At 42.3% G+C, this 18,088-nt stretch overlaps 2 protein-coding genes across 3 annotated transcripts in view; both read left to right on the top strand.

Annotated features, from left to right (window-relative positions):
- The window catches only part of LOC310762813 (prosaposin-like), a 33,389-nt gene extending 30,083 nt beyond the window's left edge, over positions 1-3,306 (top strand). The window contains exons 12-14 of the mRNA XM_083614311.1: positions 460-540; positions 799-906; positions 1,079-3,306. Of these exons, the coding sequence (XP_083470437.1) occupies positions 460-540; positions 799-906; positions 1,079-1,114 (225 nt within the window). The 3' untranslated portion in view covers positions 1,115-3,306. The remainder of the gene's footprint in view (positions 1-459; positions 541-798; positions 907-1,078) is intronic.
- Positions 3,307-4,537: 1,231 nt separating this feature from the next.
- LOC310762811 (prosaposin-like) overlaps positions 4,538-18,088 on the top strand; it is a 42,953-nt gene continuing 29,402 nt past the window's right edge. For both annotated transcript variants that reach the window (XR_014548192.1, XM_083614307.1), the window contains exon 1: positions 4,538-4,697. Coding sequence is in view for 1 of the 2 variants with exons in the window: in XM_083614307.1 (XP_083470433.1) it covers positions 4,637-4,697 (61 nt within the window). In the remaining variant the exon portion in view is untranslated. The remainder of the gene's footprint in view (positions 4,698-18,088) is intronic.

Raw genomic sequence — 18,088 nt, 5'->3', positions numbered from 1 at the left:
GTAGTATTCAGCCAAGTTAATAATTTACATTCAGATCATTTCAGGAGAATCTAGTGCAGGGGTCTGCAAGGTTTACCTCGCCTGGGCCAGTTCACTCCAGCAGAGATCCCTCCATGGGCCGGATCATGTACTTTCCGGCGCCTGCGCAGATGCAATTACTGTTGCCGCAGAAGCGAGTCCCCGTGCGCTGTGCTAAACTGGCACAGTGCGGCGCAGGGACTCGCCAAGTTGGCGGCTCGATTTGGGGGTGGCTCGTGGGCCGGTTAAACGACCCCTGATCTAGTGCATACCAAAATCTTCCACTGAAACTACTGAGTTTTGCATATATTAACTTCAATTGAGTTGCATTCAGTGCAAAGAAGTGGCTTTAGTTCCTTACTGTTTTTTAAAATCATATCCTTGATTAATTAGCAGGGGCTCGGGTCACGTAATCTTTACTTTTCCTTTGTTTATCAACAGTGTGTTCAGTTTGTGGAGCAGTATGAGCCAATGGTTGTGCAGCTATTGGCAGAAATGATGGATCCCACTTTTGTGTGTAGTGTAAGTACCACAGCTAGTATGGCTGTTCATATGTAAAGCTGATTGATACATTAATCCATGGGATGATACCCAGCTAGGACATTGTCTGAGAACAATCTTTGAAAGTCCTTTGATTTTAATGGGTCTGCTTGGTCCTAGTGAAACTTGACACTTTTATCTTGGGAAGTTATATGTGGCTTGTAAGAACTACTGGGAAGGACTAATCTATGTTTTTATCAAAATGGAAATTGGAGCTGCAATTAATTGTCCATCTTGCAGAAACTTGGAGTTTGTGTGACATCATCACATTCCATTTTGGGATCAGACGTATGTGTCCGGGGACCTGGTTATTGGTGTAAGAACATGGAAACTGCAGCCCAGTGCAATGTGAGTAAATGAGATTTTGGCATACTTTTATATTCCTGTGGGTTTCCCAATATTTCTGGCATCAGCTATGCTAGAATAATGACCTAATGAAATTTTTTAGCCATGTTGTTAATATTGTGGGAATTGAGTTCACTCTGACCTTGCCTTGAACCTCTCTTTCTTTCTCTCCTAGGCTGTTGAACACTGCAAACGTCACGTGTGGAACTAGAAGAGGCGCACTGGCTTTGGCCAAAACTTTCGTTCTTGAAGAAAATGAGGCGAGCATTAGGCTGGCAAGAATGAAACCTTGGTATCCTGATCTCTCCTCCTCTCCACTTGACCCCCACCTCCATTGAAGTTCCTTTTTATGAATTTTCTGGTAGCCGTGCTACTACCCTGGAAGGATCCACAACGTTGACTTAATTGGAGTTTTAGTTTATGATCTGTAAGAATAAACAGTAAATCATCAATGTTGATAAATTGGCCTGAGTGCCTTTGAGAAGGAATGCTTACAGTATGTAAGTAAACGAAGGACACCACTGCTATATCTGGATATTAAACATAGCGACTAATTTTTAAAGGCGCTCTTTTTGGTGACTGGCTTGCTAGAATATGTGTCTTTAATGCTGTTCATTAAAACACCTGTTGAAACTATATCCACTTGCTTTACAGTTGATTGGTTGAGGAATTCCTTAAATTCTTTGGGCTGGGGCACAGCTGCATAACCCACACAGGAATACATTTCCTTCCACAGAAATAGTCCAAAGATGGAATGTGAATATGCCCATGGCTTTTGTGCAGCTATGGCTCTTAAGTCTTGAGACCATCATGGAATTCATTAGTGTGTTGCCAGAGTTGTGTTCTCATTAAGTAGATGGCTGATAGCCCATGTAGTTAATACGGAGTGTTGAATTCAGAGCCTATGGAGCAGGCAATACCAGTTGCTACTATGTGTATCCCAGCTTTACTCACCAGGTGTTCAGGATAGGTGCAACACATTTTTAAAATAAATAAAACTACTTTGGCTGCTTTGGGGTGGGGGTGGGGGAATATAAAACTAAAAAGTTGCCACAAGACTGGAAAATCAAGCTGTGTATCTAGTGTGCTTTGATTGACAATTGCAATGCATGAAACTAGCTCCCTAGATGAGGACAGACTTGCCACTCTGTTTTTTGTAGGAAGAGTGTCTGAATGTAAAATTCAGAGGAACCTTGGCAAAGTGGTATTGATAGTGTGGTTTGGAAAAAGTCGTATTTTTTCATTTGGGTTTTGGAAAAGCAGATCTTTTTTTAGTGTTTCCATCTATCATTCTGCAGTGCTGCTGCTATCTTGCACACTGCCGCTATTTGCATGACTAGACATTCTCCTAGATAGTGATAGCGCTAAGTTCAGAATATTTAGCCACAAAATGTCATGTGATAATAGTATGCATAATGACATTTGGTTGAGGACACCTAGTATGTGTGGACAGAGATGGCTCATGAAGCCAGTGATGGTAATCCAAGGCCTAGATTGTGGATGGTGCCATTTTCTAGTTTGTTTGTAGCTTCAATATATTTTTCCAAGTTTCATCCAAGCTGGTCAGCTTGAAAGCTGAAGAACAGTACTTGGTGGAGGGGTGAGAACTATCCATTACACATAGTGCCCCATAACTCTTGAATGCATAGTTTTCTAAACAATTTATTCAAGGTAGAGGATGGAAAATGGAAATTTTAAAAGTCAAATCTCTTCAGGGTTTTTTAGTTTTAGCATGTTAAATTTAGGCACACAAGATCTTTGAAACTGTTTAGTAAAACAATTGGTTTGGAATGGAGAGCAAACTAATTTTAATGGCAGCAAACTAATTGTTCAAAGTAAGCTGTTGATTGTTTTCATGCAGCTTTATTTTATACATCCTAGATGTATTGAGGGCATTGTCTTGATTTTTATCCAACAGATGTTTATGTCTGCTCTTTGGCTCCAAGTTCTTGCTACTTGAAAATGAATATACAATTCAAAACAGCTGTTGTGTTGTTTTAATCTTACTGCAGATGTTGATGCTGGCATTTGCTTAATGATCTCATGCACTGATATAGGGTGAATATTTGCTGCCTCTTAGTAATGACCTTTCTTCCTTGGAGGCTGTCAGATTTTAATGCAGGGCTGCATAATGCAGTTGGAAGTAGACAATTTTTTTTTTTTTTTTGCTTGAATTTCTAAAATGTGTGGATCTCATAGAAGGTGATTCTGTAATGGACAATAAGTCTCTCAGAACTGGGATCTTTCATCTTTTTGTGTGTTCTAACATACTACATGTTTTCGTTCTAGTGGCATAAACCTTTCTACCTTCTAGGTATAAACTGGGAGAAAACAAGAAAATGCTTTAATAAACCACTTTTTCCATTAAAGCTTCTGTAATTCAAAATAAAAGTCTTAACTAAATAAGTCAGCTGTGTGTCTTTTTAAAAGAAATGTAACTTTGAAGTTGGTGAGGCCTTGAATGAGGTCCTGATTGAAGGTAACTTAGTAGTGTGCTCCTAAGTGTACTGTAGTAAACTTTGGAAATTTCTAGGGTTGCCTAAATAAATAAATGTATAATTTTTAAAAAAAGATTTCACAATTCATTGATAAAAGAAACTATTCTAAACATAAAATTGTAATTAAAAAAAGAAAGAGAAAAATACAAAGTCCCCTCACCAATATATCCTGTCTTGTATCCCGTACAGAGAATAATGTACCCTCCCAGCTCTCAATTGGGAGCAAGCTGGTAGACTGTGTAATGCAATATAGAAGCCTTTCCTCCTGCTTCCAAAGGAACTTTGATCCATTTTTGCCTATATTGTGGCTTTGGGGGGTGGGGGTGGGGGGGAGTGTTTGCTATGGAGCCAAAATGAGTTTAGGAGCAAAAAGCAAGCCCATCTGGCTGCTAGCCCCTTTCCCCATATCAGTCTATAGGGACATATGGAGCCATTGGATCCTATGAAGACGAAGAATATAGTTGGGGCCCAATGGGGTGGGGAAGACCAGAGCCTTGTCTTCCATGGGGGTTAGGCCTCTTTTTCCAACTCCTTTATTTTGCCCCTGTAGGGTTTGTCCCCCTCTCCATGTAAAGTGATGTAATGAAGGAGTGGGGAGAAGAAGAAATGAGGCAGGGTTTCCTTTCCTTAGTGCTTTGATTTGGATTTTGAGTGCTTGGGAAAACGCAGTTTGGAAGTTGGAAAAAGGTCATAGCTGGGTTGGACTCTTGCCTTCCAGGCTACCTGATTTGAATCTGGCAAGTTTAAATGACCTCTCACCTCCCCTAATTTACATTACCATAGTAATAGGTATATTAAGGTGATTCTGGGAAGAAGAAGAAAAGACTTCTCTATCCTTAGACTCTCTTGTAGGAATGTATTTTGATTTTAAAGAGATCTGTTGGCAGACTCACAACATTGCACAGCTTAGGTGCTTGGGACATAGATTCATAAAAGCACACAGCCTCCTGGCCTTGCAACTTTTACCTACAGAGGAAGCCACATCTTGTCAGCTGGCAGAGATTAAGCTATTACACAGAAACTGGAGGAGCCTCTCACCTGGGAGTGCTCTGGCTCTTACAGATCATGTGCATTAATTGCATTAACCTGAGGCTGGGTGTGGCAAATGGTACTTGTGAAACTTCAAGCGTGTGGGTGTTAATTTCTCTCCATCCTGCTGCCTTTCCCAAGATTGCTCATTGCAGACAGGAGGCATTGTGTCTTTTCACCAGAAGGATCCAGTAACACTGAAGAACATGGAGGGCTTATGGAAAGGGTGGGTGCTGCTGATAACACTCTATTTGGCTGCCTACCAAGGTAAGGACAACATTTTCTGTTTAGTGGGGAGACAAGCAGGGCATAGTTTGTATATCCGAACACAAGAGGGGGAGAGAGTGGCACCAAACTTATGCTGATGTATAAATAAAAAAAGGTAATGGAAAAAGAAAGGAGTAGAGTTGGAAGAGGACCCTAAGGGCAGCCTAGTCCCCAACTCCCAGAGTGCTGTAAGTTTTCCTTCCTCGGAGAAACAACTTATTTGACCATTTGAGTGGAGAAGGCTTTGTAGAACGTATGTATATTGCTCAAAATGTGTCTCTGGCCAAGAGTGCTGGATAACTCGGATACTTCTATCTCTGTAAACTTGTGCTTTGCTTGCTTAGATGGTTATACCTTAGCAGAAGGTTCTGAGACAACTGTACTATAGAATTCCCTTGGTTTTCTCTTTAAAGATCTGATGGATGTATGAAAGGGGTGATTACGTTCCATAGTGTGCAGTGCCCTAGATTGAGCTAGTATACCAAGCTGAGGCTTTTAATATCCTATGAAAGGAACAATCGGTACCAATTGACTTGATGTTTGAAAACCCACAAATATCTACGTATTGTGCTATTGCATGTGTAGATGATCTGTAACTTTCCTCAGAACAACCTTGTTTCAATTCTCATTGTGAAGCTGCATTTGTCCTATTTCTGTTGTTTTTCACAGCCCCTTTGCTGTTTTGCATCAGACCACAACTTCCTCCTTTTTGGCAGTTGAAAGAGAGGGATTGCTTTATTGCAGCAGAGCAGGTTGCACACACATGACTTTAAGGCAGATAGGTATTTTAATATGGGGAACATCTGCTTGCTAGCATGTCTGTTCTTGCTAATCCTGATTTCAAAATTGAAAGGTACCTTCATCTGAAGTGCCCATCACTTACTTTCACTTGAAGGCAGGACTTGCTTGGGTGAGAGGGCAGTAGAGAGAGTTCATATTGGTTCATATTGCAGGCCCTTACCCAATGAAATCCCACCCATTCAATTTATTTCCAACCTTTTACTCCAGCTGAAAAGGCTCCCAGGGCACCTTACAAAGACCAATAATAAAGCAGCCCTGTGCTTATGTTTGCTATCTAAAAGACACAGCACAAAAGGAAAAATATCAAGAGGAAGCAGGAAAAACCCAAACCCTGGCACTTGTTAAAAAACAATCTAGAATGAAAACTGTCCTAGGAGAGGAGGCAAAGGTTGCTGGATTTTCAGCACAGCTGATGGTGGCTTTGCTTTCAATCTCCTCCTCTGCTGTAGGCTGATTGAACACTGATTACCAGACAAGTTTTTGTGAGGGATCACCTGGTCCCAGGTGGGATTGTCTATGAATAAAGGCAACTTTATCCCTTGTTGGAAGGCATTTGTCATAAGTACATTGGTATTTGGTGGTTGTTTCCTGCAGCAGACTATGTGATCAGTCCTCTCACAGCCATGTAGATTTCTCTGGGAGCCCTGATTAGGCTAAGACTACTCAATGCGCATAAATGTCTGTCCTTAAGAACCTGTCCATCGACACTCCCGTTTTTGAGAAAATGCAGTCACCATACAAATAGGATGTTGTGAAGATGTAGGCCTGGCCTTGAGCTGGTCCTGTCTGATTAGGAGTGTGTCTTAATAGTAATATTCTGCATGGCAAATCACCCTTGGGACAGCTAACTTTTTTAGCTCTCTTAAAAGAGCAGCTACAACCAGAGTACAGAGACAAACTACCAGACCTACTCCCTCTGAATGCTTGAAAAAGGACATAGATCCTTTCTAGAATGCAAAGAGAAGATTGGCCAGATGGGGCTACCCCATAAGTGTAGCCCCTGTGGCCCTACAGATGTTGCTGGACTCTAGGTCCCGCCACCAGCATGGCTCAATGGTTGGAGGTGATGCAGAGTTGTAGAACAGCAACATTGGTGGAGAGCCACACGTTCCCCATTCCTGGTCTAGACAAACATATTCCATGGTTACCATGCCTTCAGTGGCAGCCAGAGGAGAAGGTTCCCTCTCATGACAACATGGTGGTTCAGCTTTAATCTGGCTGTGAAAAAAATCCACATGCAAGAGCTGTTAAATCCCTTTTCCCATGCTGCTTCCCTGCTGCCACCCTCTTCTATGCTGCGTAGGCAGAGCATTGTGCAGAGTAGTTTTTCGTGCCTGACTTGCCCTGAGGAAGGCTTGCTGGAAAAGTGTGTGTAGCACAGTCATTCCTAGGATACTCCAAACTATCCAGGGAACGCCCCGACTCCCACATCATTGCACCATATCCAGCCACATTACTCGCAAGCTGGAGGAGACTCATCCCTGCCCCCAGGAGCTTAGCACCAGTCAGTCAAACACAATACCAAATCAGGTGAGATTAAAAGATGAAGGCTGAAATTTATATAATCAAGTGTTCTTGAAAGCATTGACAGTACCACTTAAAAGTAATAGTGTGTGGAACTTCAATCAGAACACGAAATACTGTAGACACTGATGAAAAGCCAGACTGTGAAAGCCCCTTGTTTCAAAAACCGCATGTTTAAGAAGTGCTGGTCTATCACTCCACCTCCCCCCCGACTCGAGATATGTCATCTGAAAGTATACCCCATATAATTCTTTGGTTGATAAATGGGTAAGGTTTCAAAGGTAGCACATGCTTTGGAACCGAGGATCCGTCTTTTATGTATCACCAGTTTTCAGGTATGAAAGGCTATATGAGACCTACTAGTGGAGAGGTAAAGCTTTGTGATAGTAGGGGGGCGTTATATTTAGGTCTGTTACACAAGGGGACAAGCCTATTCACAAAGTTTTCTTCTAGAGCTGGGAGTCAAATGTAGCAATGAGCATTTTGGAACTCACCTGGCTAAAGCTTTTCTGTCCGTAACATCTAGCATCTTTATAGTTGCATTATATGTTAGGTTTCATGATGCTTTTAAATTTCACAAATGCAAGCAATGCTGTGGGAGGTAAGGAAGATCCTACCTAACAGAAGCCAATGGGAGGCAGTCCAAACTAGCTGAGGCCTGCAAAGGAATAGACGAGTTCAAATCCTAAAAGTAGTTAAGTGTAATGCAGGAAAAGTAGCAAGAGAACCCATTAAGAAGCTGACTGTAGGCTGTTCTCTTGCAAATGGTTCTTACTACTACAATAGCTTGGCAGCATAAATCATGCTGATGGAGAACTCCATCATACATAATGCATAGAATTTGCTGTCGCAGTATGTAATAATCCCTACTGGCTTAAGATGGAATGAAAGTGGGTTAAGCAAATTCATGGAGTGCAGGTTGTATTCATGACTACTAGCCATGATGATATTTCCAGGTTCCAAGGCAATATACCACTGAATACAATTTGCTGGGCAGCTACAGTGAGGGCAGGGCTGTGCTAATGGGCTCTTGGTTCTTCTGCCTTTATAGAGTGGGAATCTCAGGCTAAATCATACTTCTTGTGCCCACTCCAGCAAAACTGAGTTCTCTTAAGGCCAAGTTGAATGTGCGTTTTCTGCTGTCTGGTAGTCTTCTACCCTGGCAATGCATAATATGTAAAATACCTTAAGGTTCAACAATAAGAGGTAAAGCTGATCCTTGACTCAAATTAAGCCCTCTTGTCAGTCTCAGTCAGGCTTCTTCAACATGTTCCCTCCAGATGGCATTGGACTTCAACTTCCATCATATGTGACCATCAGCCATGTGAGTGGTGGCACTGATGGGAATTGGTTGAGAAGACATTGGGTCTAAGCATTTGATGCTTTTTCAAGGATGCAAAGAAGCTGGCAAACTTGTCTCTATAGTAGATGCAACTGAACAATCTACAACTATTTTTATTGAGTTTTATGTTGCCTGATAACAGTGTGACTCTTGTGGCAACTGGCTGATGTCCTGCATGGAGAAATTGCCACATGGCCGTGTGGAACTTCTCCTGCCCAGTGGTGCTTTTGTTCTGATTCTAAATGGAACTGTAGTAGGCATCACTTGGAAAAGACAGCCAAGGAGAGTTCTGTAGTAACATCAGACAACCCAAGGTGGGGGGGGCATTGCATGCATCTAACCCTGCCTTTGGCTCCTGGAAAACACCATTGATTCTTGACACATACCCAATGTCTTGTATATCAGTGCAGTGAAGGAGGTATCAGTAGATAGCTGATTGTGTCCTGTGTGAAAGAGAAGTAGATGCTGTGCATTGTGCAAGTTATAACATGCAGCATATAGCCTATCTGATTTGTGCCATTTAGTTGAGTGGAAAAGTATGGAGGTGTTGGAAATCAAGGGAAGCTAGTGGCAGGCATGAACTCGAAAAGCAGAGACCAGGAGACAAGGATGAGAAAACAGGGATAAAGTCCTGTCTTTTGATCACTAGCAGATCTTGTTTGTGTCTTGCGTAGCCACACACCTTTAAGTCAGCATCTTTAAGTCTACTTCCTTAATTGCAATAAACACCCTTAAAAAAAAATCAGATGAAGAGCCCAGATTGCTGGGTGTCTAATACTTGTTCTACAATGCATACACAGATTCAAATGGAAAATGTCCCTCTCTGGACTGTGAAGCTATAGGAACACTATAGCATAAAATCTCCATGATTTAATGCTTGCTCATTGGCAATGCTTTCTCCAGCTAAAGTAGGCTGGAAGAGCTGTTTAAAGGAATGGAAAAGGAATTTAATCATGGGATGGGTTGCCCAAAGCTGCTCCCTAGGGCTCAATAGCAACCAGATGCTTTTCCTCCCTTTAAAAAAATACATATTGAATAGCACCCATTGTATAAGACTGAATATTACATATTACTGAAGGTACTTATTGGTGAGGAATGTTTATTATCTCATTCAGTATAATTTTGGGAGCAATGCAAAGAGGAAGGTAAAGCTTTCTTCCTGTTTATCCTCCCATATATTACACTAAGAACGAAGTCACGCATACATGGCAAATGACTAAAATGAGGATGATTGGCTTGCAGTGTGCAACAGCCATCAGAGATCAAATGGCATAGATGAAACTTCGTTTTAGGTCACTGAACTCTTATTTCAGACATAGTGCTTCCTCTGTGGCTGTTCCTTGGGTGGGATAGATCTATGTCACAATGTAAACCAGTTTGAAATGGCTTTAGCTGTCGTATTTGGTTCTCTTCCTTTCCTCCCCCGCACTTCACTGAGCAAGAAAAACTATTTTTTTTTTTTTTTTTTTTTTAAATAATATTTATTGAAGTTTCCAAAATACAGAAAGAGAAGAAAAGAAATTATGAAGATACATTCAGAACCTTATTTTCAAACATCCACTTTCTGGGACTCCCCCCTTCCCCCACCCCTACCGTATTCCCCTTTCATATTGTTGTTTCCACAAGTTCTGTTTCTGATTTAAAGCACAATTTATATACCCCATTGTTCAAATTTAAATTTATACAAACCTTATGCAACACCCTTGATAAAAAAAAAAAAAGCAAAAGATCTCTCCCCATAGCCCGCCCCCTTTTCTTTCCACAATGTCCCCCTTTTTTCCCATTAAAGTAAAAGCACACAGAATAAAAGTATAAAAAAATAAGAAATATATTAGAAAAAAGAAAACCAATTCAGAAAATAGTTGCAAGCCTTTGGATTCTAATTCTCCCTCCCCTTCCCCGGTTTAATTTCCCTTATCCTCCAATCTATGTTTCCAGCCTGGAAGTCTTAAGTCCATCAATCCCATTTTTCCCCCAACTCCTTGCAAAATTATTTCCCATTTTTAGGATTACTTTTTAAAAATTAATTCCTAAATCTTTAAAAATGTCAAATTATAAAATTCCCCCCATTGTTCTTTCAAGGTTATAGTCCAGCTTCCTCTTGTTCCGCTGCTAAAACTTTCTTATTCAGAAGTTTAGTAACTCTACATGGGTTGTTGTTATTCAGGAACAAAAACTTGCGTTCAGTCCCTTCCTTCTTCAGTAAAGTATTCTGTTGTCTCCTTTTAGTCTAAACACCCTGTAGACGAGATTCAGTTTCAGTTTTGCAGCTTTCCCAGGAGATAACCAGTTCTGTGAAATTCCGAAGTGTTGTATTTTTCCCGGCTTACGCCCATCTTTGTAATGTCCCAAAGCTCCTCTAGGGGGGTTGTTGTAACTTTGTTTCCAAAAATCCGATTGTTCTCCGTATTTTCGCCATTTTGTATTCAAGTCTTAACAAATTATATCAAGTTGTAACAAATTTGACCAGCAAGGTCCTTGTAATAAAATCCTCTTTAAAATTCCGACTTTGACAGCTACTTTGACAGCTGTCAAAATCACCGGCTCTTTTCACCAGGCTCACTCCTCAATCGCCCCGGTTCCCAGGGAGGGGGGTGCATTTTCCTTCTCCTTCAATTCTTCCTCCAGCACAATTCTTGTACTTTCCCATCATGGAATTCTTGATTTTAGCAAAGATACCGTTCTTTTTGGGCCTTGGCTTCCCAATCCTTGTTTTAAAATGTCTACAATAGGGAGGGGGACTGACTTCCTTTTTAGATCCCCCCCCGCTCGTCTCAAATCCAAAAAATTTTTCTTCTTTTAAACCCGATTTCCAATTTACTCACGGGTTGTTGTTAAAAGTCCAAATTCTCAATGGAAGAAGTCAGCGCTCTCCGCCGGATGGCATGCGGCTTCGCTCGGCAGGGATGGCAGAGGACTCAAAGCACCACGCTTCTCCCCGGCACCCGATCCGTAGCCTTTAAAAAGGCTCCTTCACGAGTCGGGAGGGCGCTAGCGGTGCTAGCCGAGTCTCCAAGTCCACGGCCCCCGTGGCCGTGGTTTCTAAGGGTCCCCGCATCGCCGGTGCGGTAAAACCCAGCCCCTGCCGAGCCGGCTCCCTCCGGAGCTCGGAGGGAGTCCGCCATTCGGCGATGGCGCCAACCCGGAAGTCAAGAAAAACTATTTTTGTACAGGTGTGGGGTACTCTGAGTTGGAGACCAGTTTTTTAACATTTAACTCCCATGGTTCTTTAGTTAGGAACTCTGGGCCCAAATCACGCTTGATGTTTTATCCTGATACTGGCCTTTGTGTTTAAGCTTTTTCTTCCGCAAATTGGCAGGCCTGGGGGGCTGGGGACTATCTGGACTGCAGAAGGGATGGAAAGAGTCTGCAGCCCCAGTGTGGTGTAGTGGTTAAGAGCGGTAGTCTCGTAAACTGAGGAACCGGGTTCGTGTCTCTGCTCCTCCACATGCAGCTGCTGGGTGACCTTGGGCTAGTCACACTTCTTTGAAGTCTCTCAGCTCCACTCACCTCACAGAGTATTTGTTGTGGGGGAGGAAGGGAAAGGAGAATGTTCGCCGCTTTGAGACTCCTTAAAGGGAGTGAAAGGCGGGATATCAAATCCAAACTCTTCTTCTCTTCTTCACTACTCCCATGCCTATTTTGGTTGGGGCAGTAACAATTTATGAAGGAAAAAGCTTGCGGTCAATGTCAAACAACATGAAACGTCTATAACTGACAGTGGGATGAAATGGTTTTCAATGTATACTGGAAGCAAGAGTGCTGAGACTCTTGTTATAATAGTATGGCAATCATTCTGTGGATGAAGGAGAGCAAAGAAATGTAAGTGCCCGGCTTTTGTTGTCCAATGACATTTGCTTCTGTTGCAGTTACTATTTTCCTAGTTCCTCTGTGTTTATAACTCCTTTGAAAAGCCAGCTCCATACCTAGCTAAGAGTGCCAACATTTCCCTCTGCAGCTGTAGGCCCTGTCTCATAACTGGGTGTGTGTTTATATGCTGTCCCAATAGGAGCTGAAATCTGATCTGTATAATTTATGCACAGCCTTCCTTGGTCTTCTATGATTTACTCTACTGTTGTGGGGGGCATACACCAAGGTATGTACTAAGACATGTAGGAACCCCCTATTGAGCCTTCCTCTGGCTTTAGCTTGCCTTCACAGCTGTAACAGCTGCCATTATTATCATTTTCTTTAATACAAAAATTAAAGTAGGTACTCTTTCGATGCTGGGTTTTATGGGCAACATCTGATCCTGATGCTTGCCAAGGGTTGTGGATCACACAACGGTTCATCTAACATTATTGTTACTTTGCTAGATAGCTGCCGTTACCCTGGAAGAAGTTAAGCCTTGCTAAGCTCCGATGAGTAGAAATTTGTGGCTAGACTCCCTGTTCCGTACAGATTCAAGCCATTCTGTAAATTATGTTTTGATGGATAGAAATAAATGGGGAAAGTTCTACCAAAGGGTTCTGCCATGTTCTAGAGCACCCTGGCCTTGAAAAAAGCTAAAAATAAAAACCCCACCCACCACCACTACAATGTTGCTGCTTTTTTGTGGTTGTGGCCTTTTGGAACAAGACATTGACCAACATTTAACTATAACCCATAATGACATGTATGTTGCTGCTACATGGAATGAAGGGATGCATCTGTAGGCAATGACTTGGCCCAGTGAATGGAAAACATCAACCAATGCCAAAAAAGAACCAACAATTATTACAATTATTATCCACGTCTCCAAGATCTAGCTATCTCATATTTACAGTGTGTGTAGTAGTATTTGTAAACTGCTCTCAGGTTTTATTACAATCAAGTGGCTATATATATTCTGAGAAATAAACAAACAGTTCAGTCTTCCAAGGAATGGTTGGATAGGACTACTACTCCAATTTGCATAGTTCTTTGAACTTTGCTCTTCTTACTGTTGCACTGCTGGGGGTGGGGGAAGTGTATATCCAGGTAACCAATATGCTTCTGACCTTTTCATTCGCTGACAATTTTGCTGCTTAGAATAAATTGTAAAATGGACCACTGTGTTTCGCTTTTACATGCAGTTCTGTTGTCACTGAGCACTGCCTTTTGACTCATGATTAGTAATGCAGTTGAGCTAAGGCTGGGAAATGTGTTTGTGAGTCCATTCAGCTAGATGAGTGTTGCAGTTTCAAAGGTGTTAGCTGCAACTTGTGGGTGGGTTATAAGGCAATCCTAAACATTTCTACTCAGAAGTTCCATTGTGTTCAATGGTGCCTACTCTCCTCCTCCTGTAAGTAAAGGTAAAAAGGTACTCTCCTCTACGTAGGTAAAGGAGAGCAGCCTAGTCCTATAATTTTTCCTCCACTTGTCTGTCCTCTGCAGGTTGACTTTGAAAATGCTCTTCCCTCCCACTCCAGTGCTCTTTCCCAGTCTTTGCTTAATTTTCATACTGATAAGATCAGAAGTGCCTTTAGGCAGGAAGCTTATTCTGTGGCTCAACAGCTGAGAAAGCCAGGTGCTAATGACTAGTCAGGTGGGAGACTGGCTTGCATGTGGGTTATCTGACTCATTCGCACTTGAAATTTACGTATATGTATGCTAATTGCTGAAATTGCAGCATTAGCCACTTGAACTTGCTGTAAAGTCATTTTGATCATTAAGGCTGAAAACGTTCAGATGTATGAATGCTGAATTTCTACAGCTGTGTTTTCAGTGAGCTCAGTGTTCATTTGTAGGCTGTAAACCCACCTCGCACTGTTAACAATATGGCACTTTGCTCCAGCTCAATGATCTCCCCAAATGTCTCCCATCTAACCTCTCGGTGAGGAGTCTAGATAGGTACCAAAAGATCTCTGGGAGCGAGACATTGTGCATTAAAAAAACAAAACAGTGTAATTTTTAATATAGCCACAGCTAGTGCCAAAAGTTCAGTAGTGATATTTTTCTTTTGCATCCAAGATTCAAAGGTGTGTTAGGGAGGACAGCATTTCAGTCGCTACCTTTATTAAAGGCCACCATTCGGGGAAGGGAGCTCAGAACACTGAACATCTTCAGGTCTTTTAGTCCCATCTGAGGGGCTTCCAAGCTGTCCCTTCCTAAAACAAAGAGGGCTGCAGTTCAGCTAACTTGAAGCGAGAGAACATGACCCCACCTATGTAATTAACACATAGGGTGGTGTAGCCTTTAGAGTGCTGGACTAGGATGTGGTTGAAGTCAGGTTCAGATCCCTGCAAAGCCAACTGTCTCCATCTCACAGGGTGCCTGCAAGTATGAAATGAGAACCCTCCATCTGTCTTTGGGCAGGAGCCAGGATATAAATATGATGGGTAGCACATTATGCGGTAGCTTGAGCAGGATAGGACCCTAGATGCCAACGACTGTTCTATCTTCTTCCAACTCCTAAATTGCAGGTACATGTAAAGCCCTATGTGGCAAGTACTCCTACCTTTTGCAGTGACAAATCAGACCCACAGGAATATGTTGAAGGACTCAAAAATAACTTCCCATTGCAATCAAGCAAATATCACAACATGTGCATTATATCTTTCAGTAACAAAATACTGGCTTTTATACTCTATGAATTCCTCTGACTTTCTCAGAAGAATCTTGCAGATAGCTGTTTAGGGAAAGTGTTTGCCTCTAAAGAGATGGAAATCTCCAGATATCGGCAGGGGCAGGGCACGAGAACATCCCAGCTGAAAATACAGAGGCAGCTATCAGTACTGTACAGCTTGAACAACAAGAAAAGCTGGATACTGGCAGCTACATATTGAAAGCAAATCCTCCATCAGCTGTGTTGAAAACCAAGCCGCTTACACAGTGCTGGATCTGTGCAGAAAGTTATGACTTCAGACATGATAGCACAGGTTCAAGAGCATTTTGCCATGCATGGTTTTCTAAATATTCTCATTGATTAGAATATTCTGTTGTTTTGAAAGGACCTGTGTCCTGGCAATGTTGAATTTTATTTCCCCAGCCAGTAGTATGAGGGGTACAGGGCACATACATTACCCAAGCTTGCACCAATATGCACAGGCAGTCTTCGTCGACTGCTCTCATCCCGTAGGCTTGATATCACTGTATATAATCTGTACAGTCTAAGAGCTAGCCTACACTTCTGCTTGTTCGCACCAAGAAAGCACAGACTCAAGAGGTGTTCCACTTGTCCTGTGCTTTTAGGTGTGAGTCCAAGTGGTTTTCCGTTTACCTCACTGCTTTCTCCCAGGAAACCCCACTTTTACTTCTGAATTTGAGCAAACGTCGATCCACGGAAAACTTAATGGACATTTGTGCCGATTTAGCAGTAAAGAGTGGGTTTCTTCAGGGGGCACAATTAAAGCCATAATAAAAATTTTCTGTGGGAGCATCCAAAGATGGCATCTAATGTACAGCAGAACAATGTTATATGAAACAACAATAATTTAAAAACACAAGAGTATCAGTGTGCCTGCAGAAAAAGTACTCAAGTATTGACTTGCAACTCAAGACATTAGCAGGATCTAGCAATAGTAAGACCAGACGACTTTTGTAGCAGCTATCGTGTATGTTGTAGACATTGACTTGTCATTTGTGTTATAATCGTATGCAAATATTATTTGATGCTAGAGCCAGTCACCCAAGTGATGCAATCTGTGAAGTTGTCTATGTGCTGCCATTTCCATTCCATATAACAGTGGGATGGAAATAACGGGATAACACAGGGAACCTAGTGGTGAGACCTTTAGCATGATAAAAGGAAAGTCCACAATCCACCATTGTTTCCCATTGCTTCTCTTCAGTATTGTGTAATGGTGCATGTGTAGGGTTTGGCCATATAAAGACTGAAAATGGTAAAGTCAACAGTGCCTAGTCAGAAGTCATAGATGTTCCTCACCCTTTGGAAATATTTATGCAAATGACCCCCATGTGCTCAGCAGGGGTCAATCCAGAGCTCCCCCAACTCCCACTCTTGGGGTCAAATGAGGATCCCAGACCAGCATAACTTGACCTGTGGGCTGCCAGATCCCCACTGCTGCTGTGGAGAATTTTTATTGGAATTTTCTTCCCTTCTGGTTCTTACCTGTGAGGCAAGTCAGGCAGAGAGCTGTTGACTAACCCTACGTCCCCTGTGAGCAGGGCTTTTTTCAGCTGGAACTCGGTTCCGGCACCTCTCAGGTGGGCGCGGTTGCCATTTTAAGAGAACAAGGGAGGTGTTCATGGCGAGTTCGGCACTTCTTTTCCTAGAAAAATAGCCCTGCCTGTGATCTTCGTGCCTGAGAGTGGGCCTTGTAGCTTCTAATCTTCTAACCATCTCCACATTAGTTCACTCTTACCTCTGCTGTAATACCATGGCTGGAGAGAGTAGCACCAAACAAGGAGGACACCTGAAATGATTTATAATATTAACTAAGTGCAAACAGAATAACCTCGAGTGCATTTCAACCATGTTTTTAACTTGGGAAGAAGAAAACATATTCTTTAGTTGACTATTCCCACCCTGAAGAAGAATGTTTTAAAATGCATTGAAACTTATATAATGAGAACACTAATTGGAACCTCCTCCATTTATGTAGATAAGCTTTAAAAGCCTTTTGCATAGAAAGGAAGGTGTGGCTGAGTCCAGGCTAGGAGGATTTTTATCTTGTCTTGAATAGGGTTCGTACAGTTCCACCAGCTCTGGCATCTCTACAAAGAGAAATATAATACAAACAAATCACATGGCAGCACCATGAAGGGGAAAAAAGAATTTGGCGGGGGGTGGCACAGGAGAGTCAAAGTATATCTCTAGGTGCAGGAGATGTGTCCCACAGTTTAAAATCTCTGAAAGAAAAGCACTAGCATGTGTAATGGCGATTGGCAATTGGCGGGGGGAGTGTCTTGTTTGGGGTGTGTGTGACCCCCCCCCTGCTCACAATGGTATTTTAAACGCACAGCTAGGCAGTATTTAAAAATGAGAAAGGGTGTGTGGAGCAGGGTAGTTGCCTTTTAATCTAGCAAATTATGGATTCTCCAAACATACACTATGCGGGGGTAAATGAATGCCGATGCTATAGTCTAATTGACCTGACTTTAGTTCTTAAATACGGAGCTGGAAAACAGGTCACTCATGCCTGTGGGTAAGTTAAAAACCCTTCAGTCATCGCACACACAACAATCTTAGTTTTCAGCTTGTCTGTGAAAAACATAGTGACATGTTACACTTGCATTCCTTCAAATACAGCTTGCCTGTATTAGGTTTTTTTTTTAACCCTTCCTTGTTGCTGCTTCAAGGAGTCTTCCCTCCCTCTTCAGAGACAGGTGTGTCACTTTGCTATGCAGAGCATAAATTAAAAAGCTAACCCAGCAAAAGACGGAATGATCCAGCTGGGAGTGGGTGTGACTGACTCCCAACTGCTGAGGCAAGGGGAACGGGGCACAGGAACAACTCTGCAAGGGACAATGGCTTCTTGCCGAGATCTAGTCACTCCCATTTCCGACGAGAGTCCAAGCGTAGTTGTATCCATCGTAAAAAGTTTATCCTGTTGATAGGACCTGATTTTCACGTGAGGCGCTGATCCATCTCTCACTTAGCCCGGCCTTTAATCTGCTCACTGTGTAGAGTTTACAGAAAACTGAAGGTTCAAAGAGTAGCTCTGGGCTGCTTGTAAAACTGCTTCCAAACTGGTGTGCACTGCAAAACACAGCAGGATTTCGCTCCTGCTCAGCCCTGCTGCTCCAACTGCGTGTGTCATTTCCCGGCAGGGGAACTGGCATGCAGCCAACACAGAATGGA

This window comes from Podarcis filfolensis (genome assembly GCF_964270895.1).
Source record: "Podarcis filfolensis genome assembly, chromosome: 5".
Lineage (NCBI taxonomy): Eukaryota > Metazoa > Chordata > Lepidosauria > Squamata > Lacertidae > Podarcis > Podarcis filfolensis.
The sequence above is the reverse complement of the archived record's forward strand: the minus strand, read 5'-3'. Positions and strand labels throughout refer to the sequence as shown.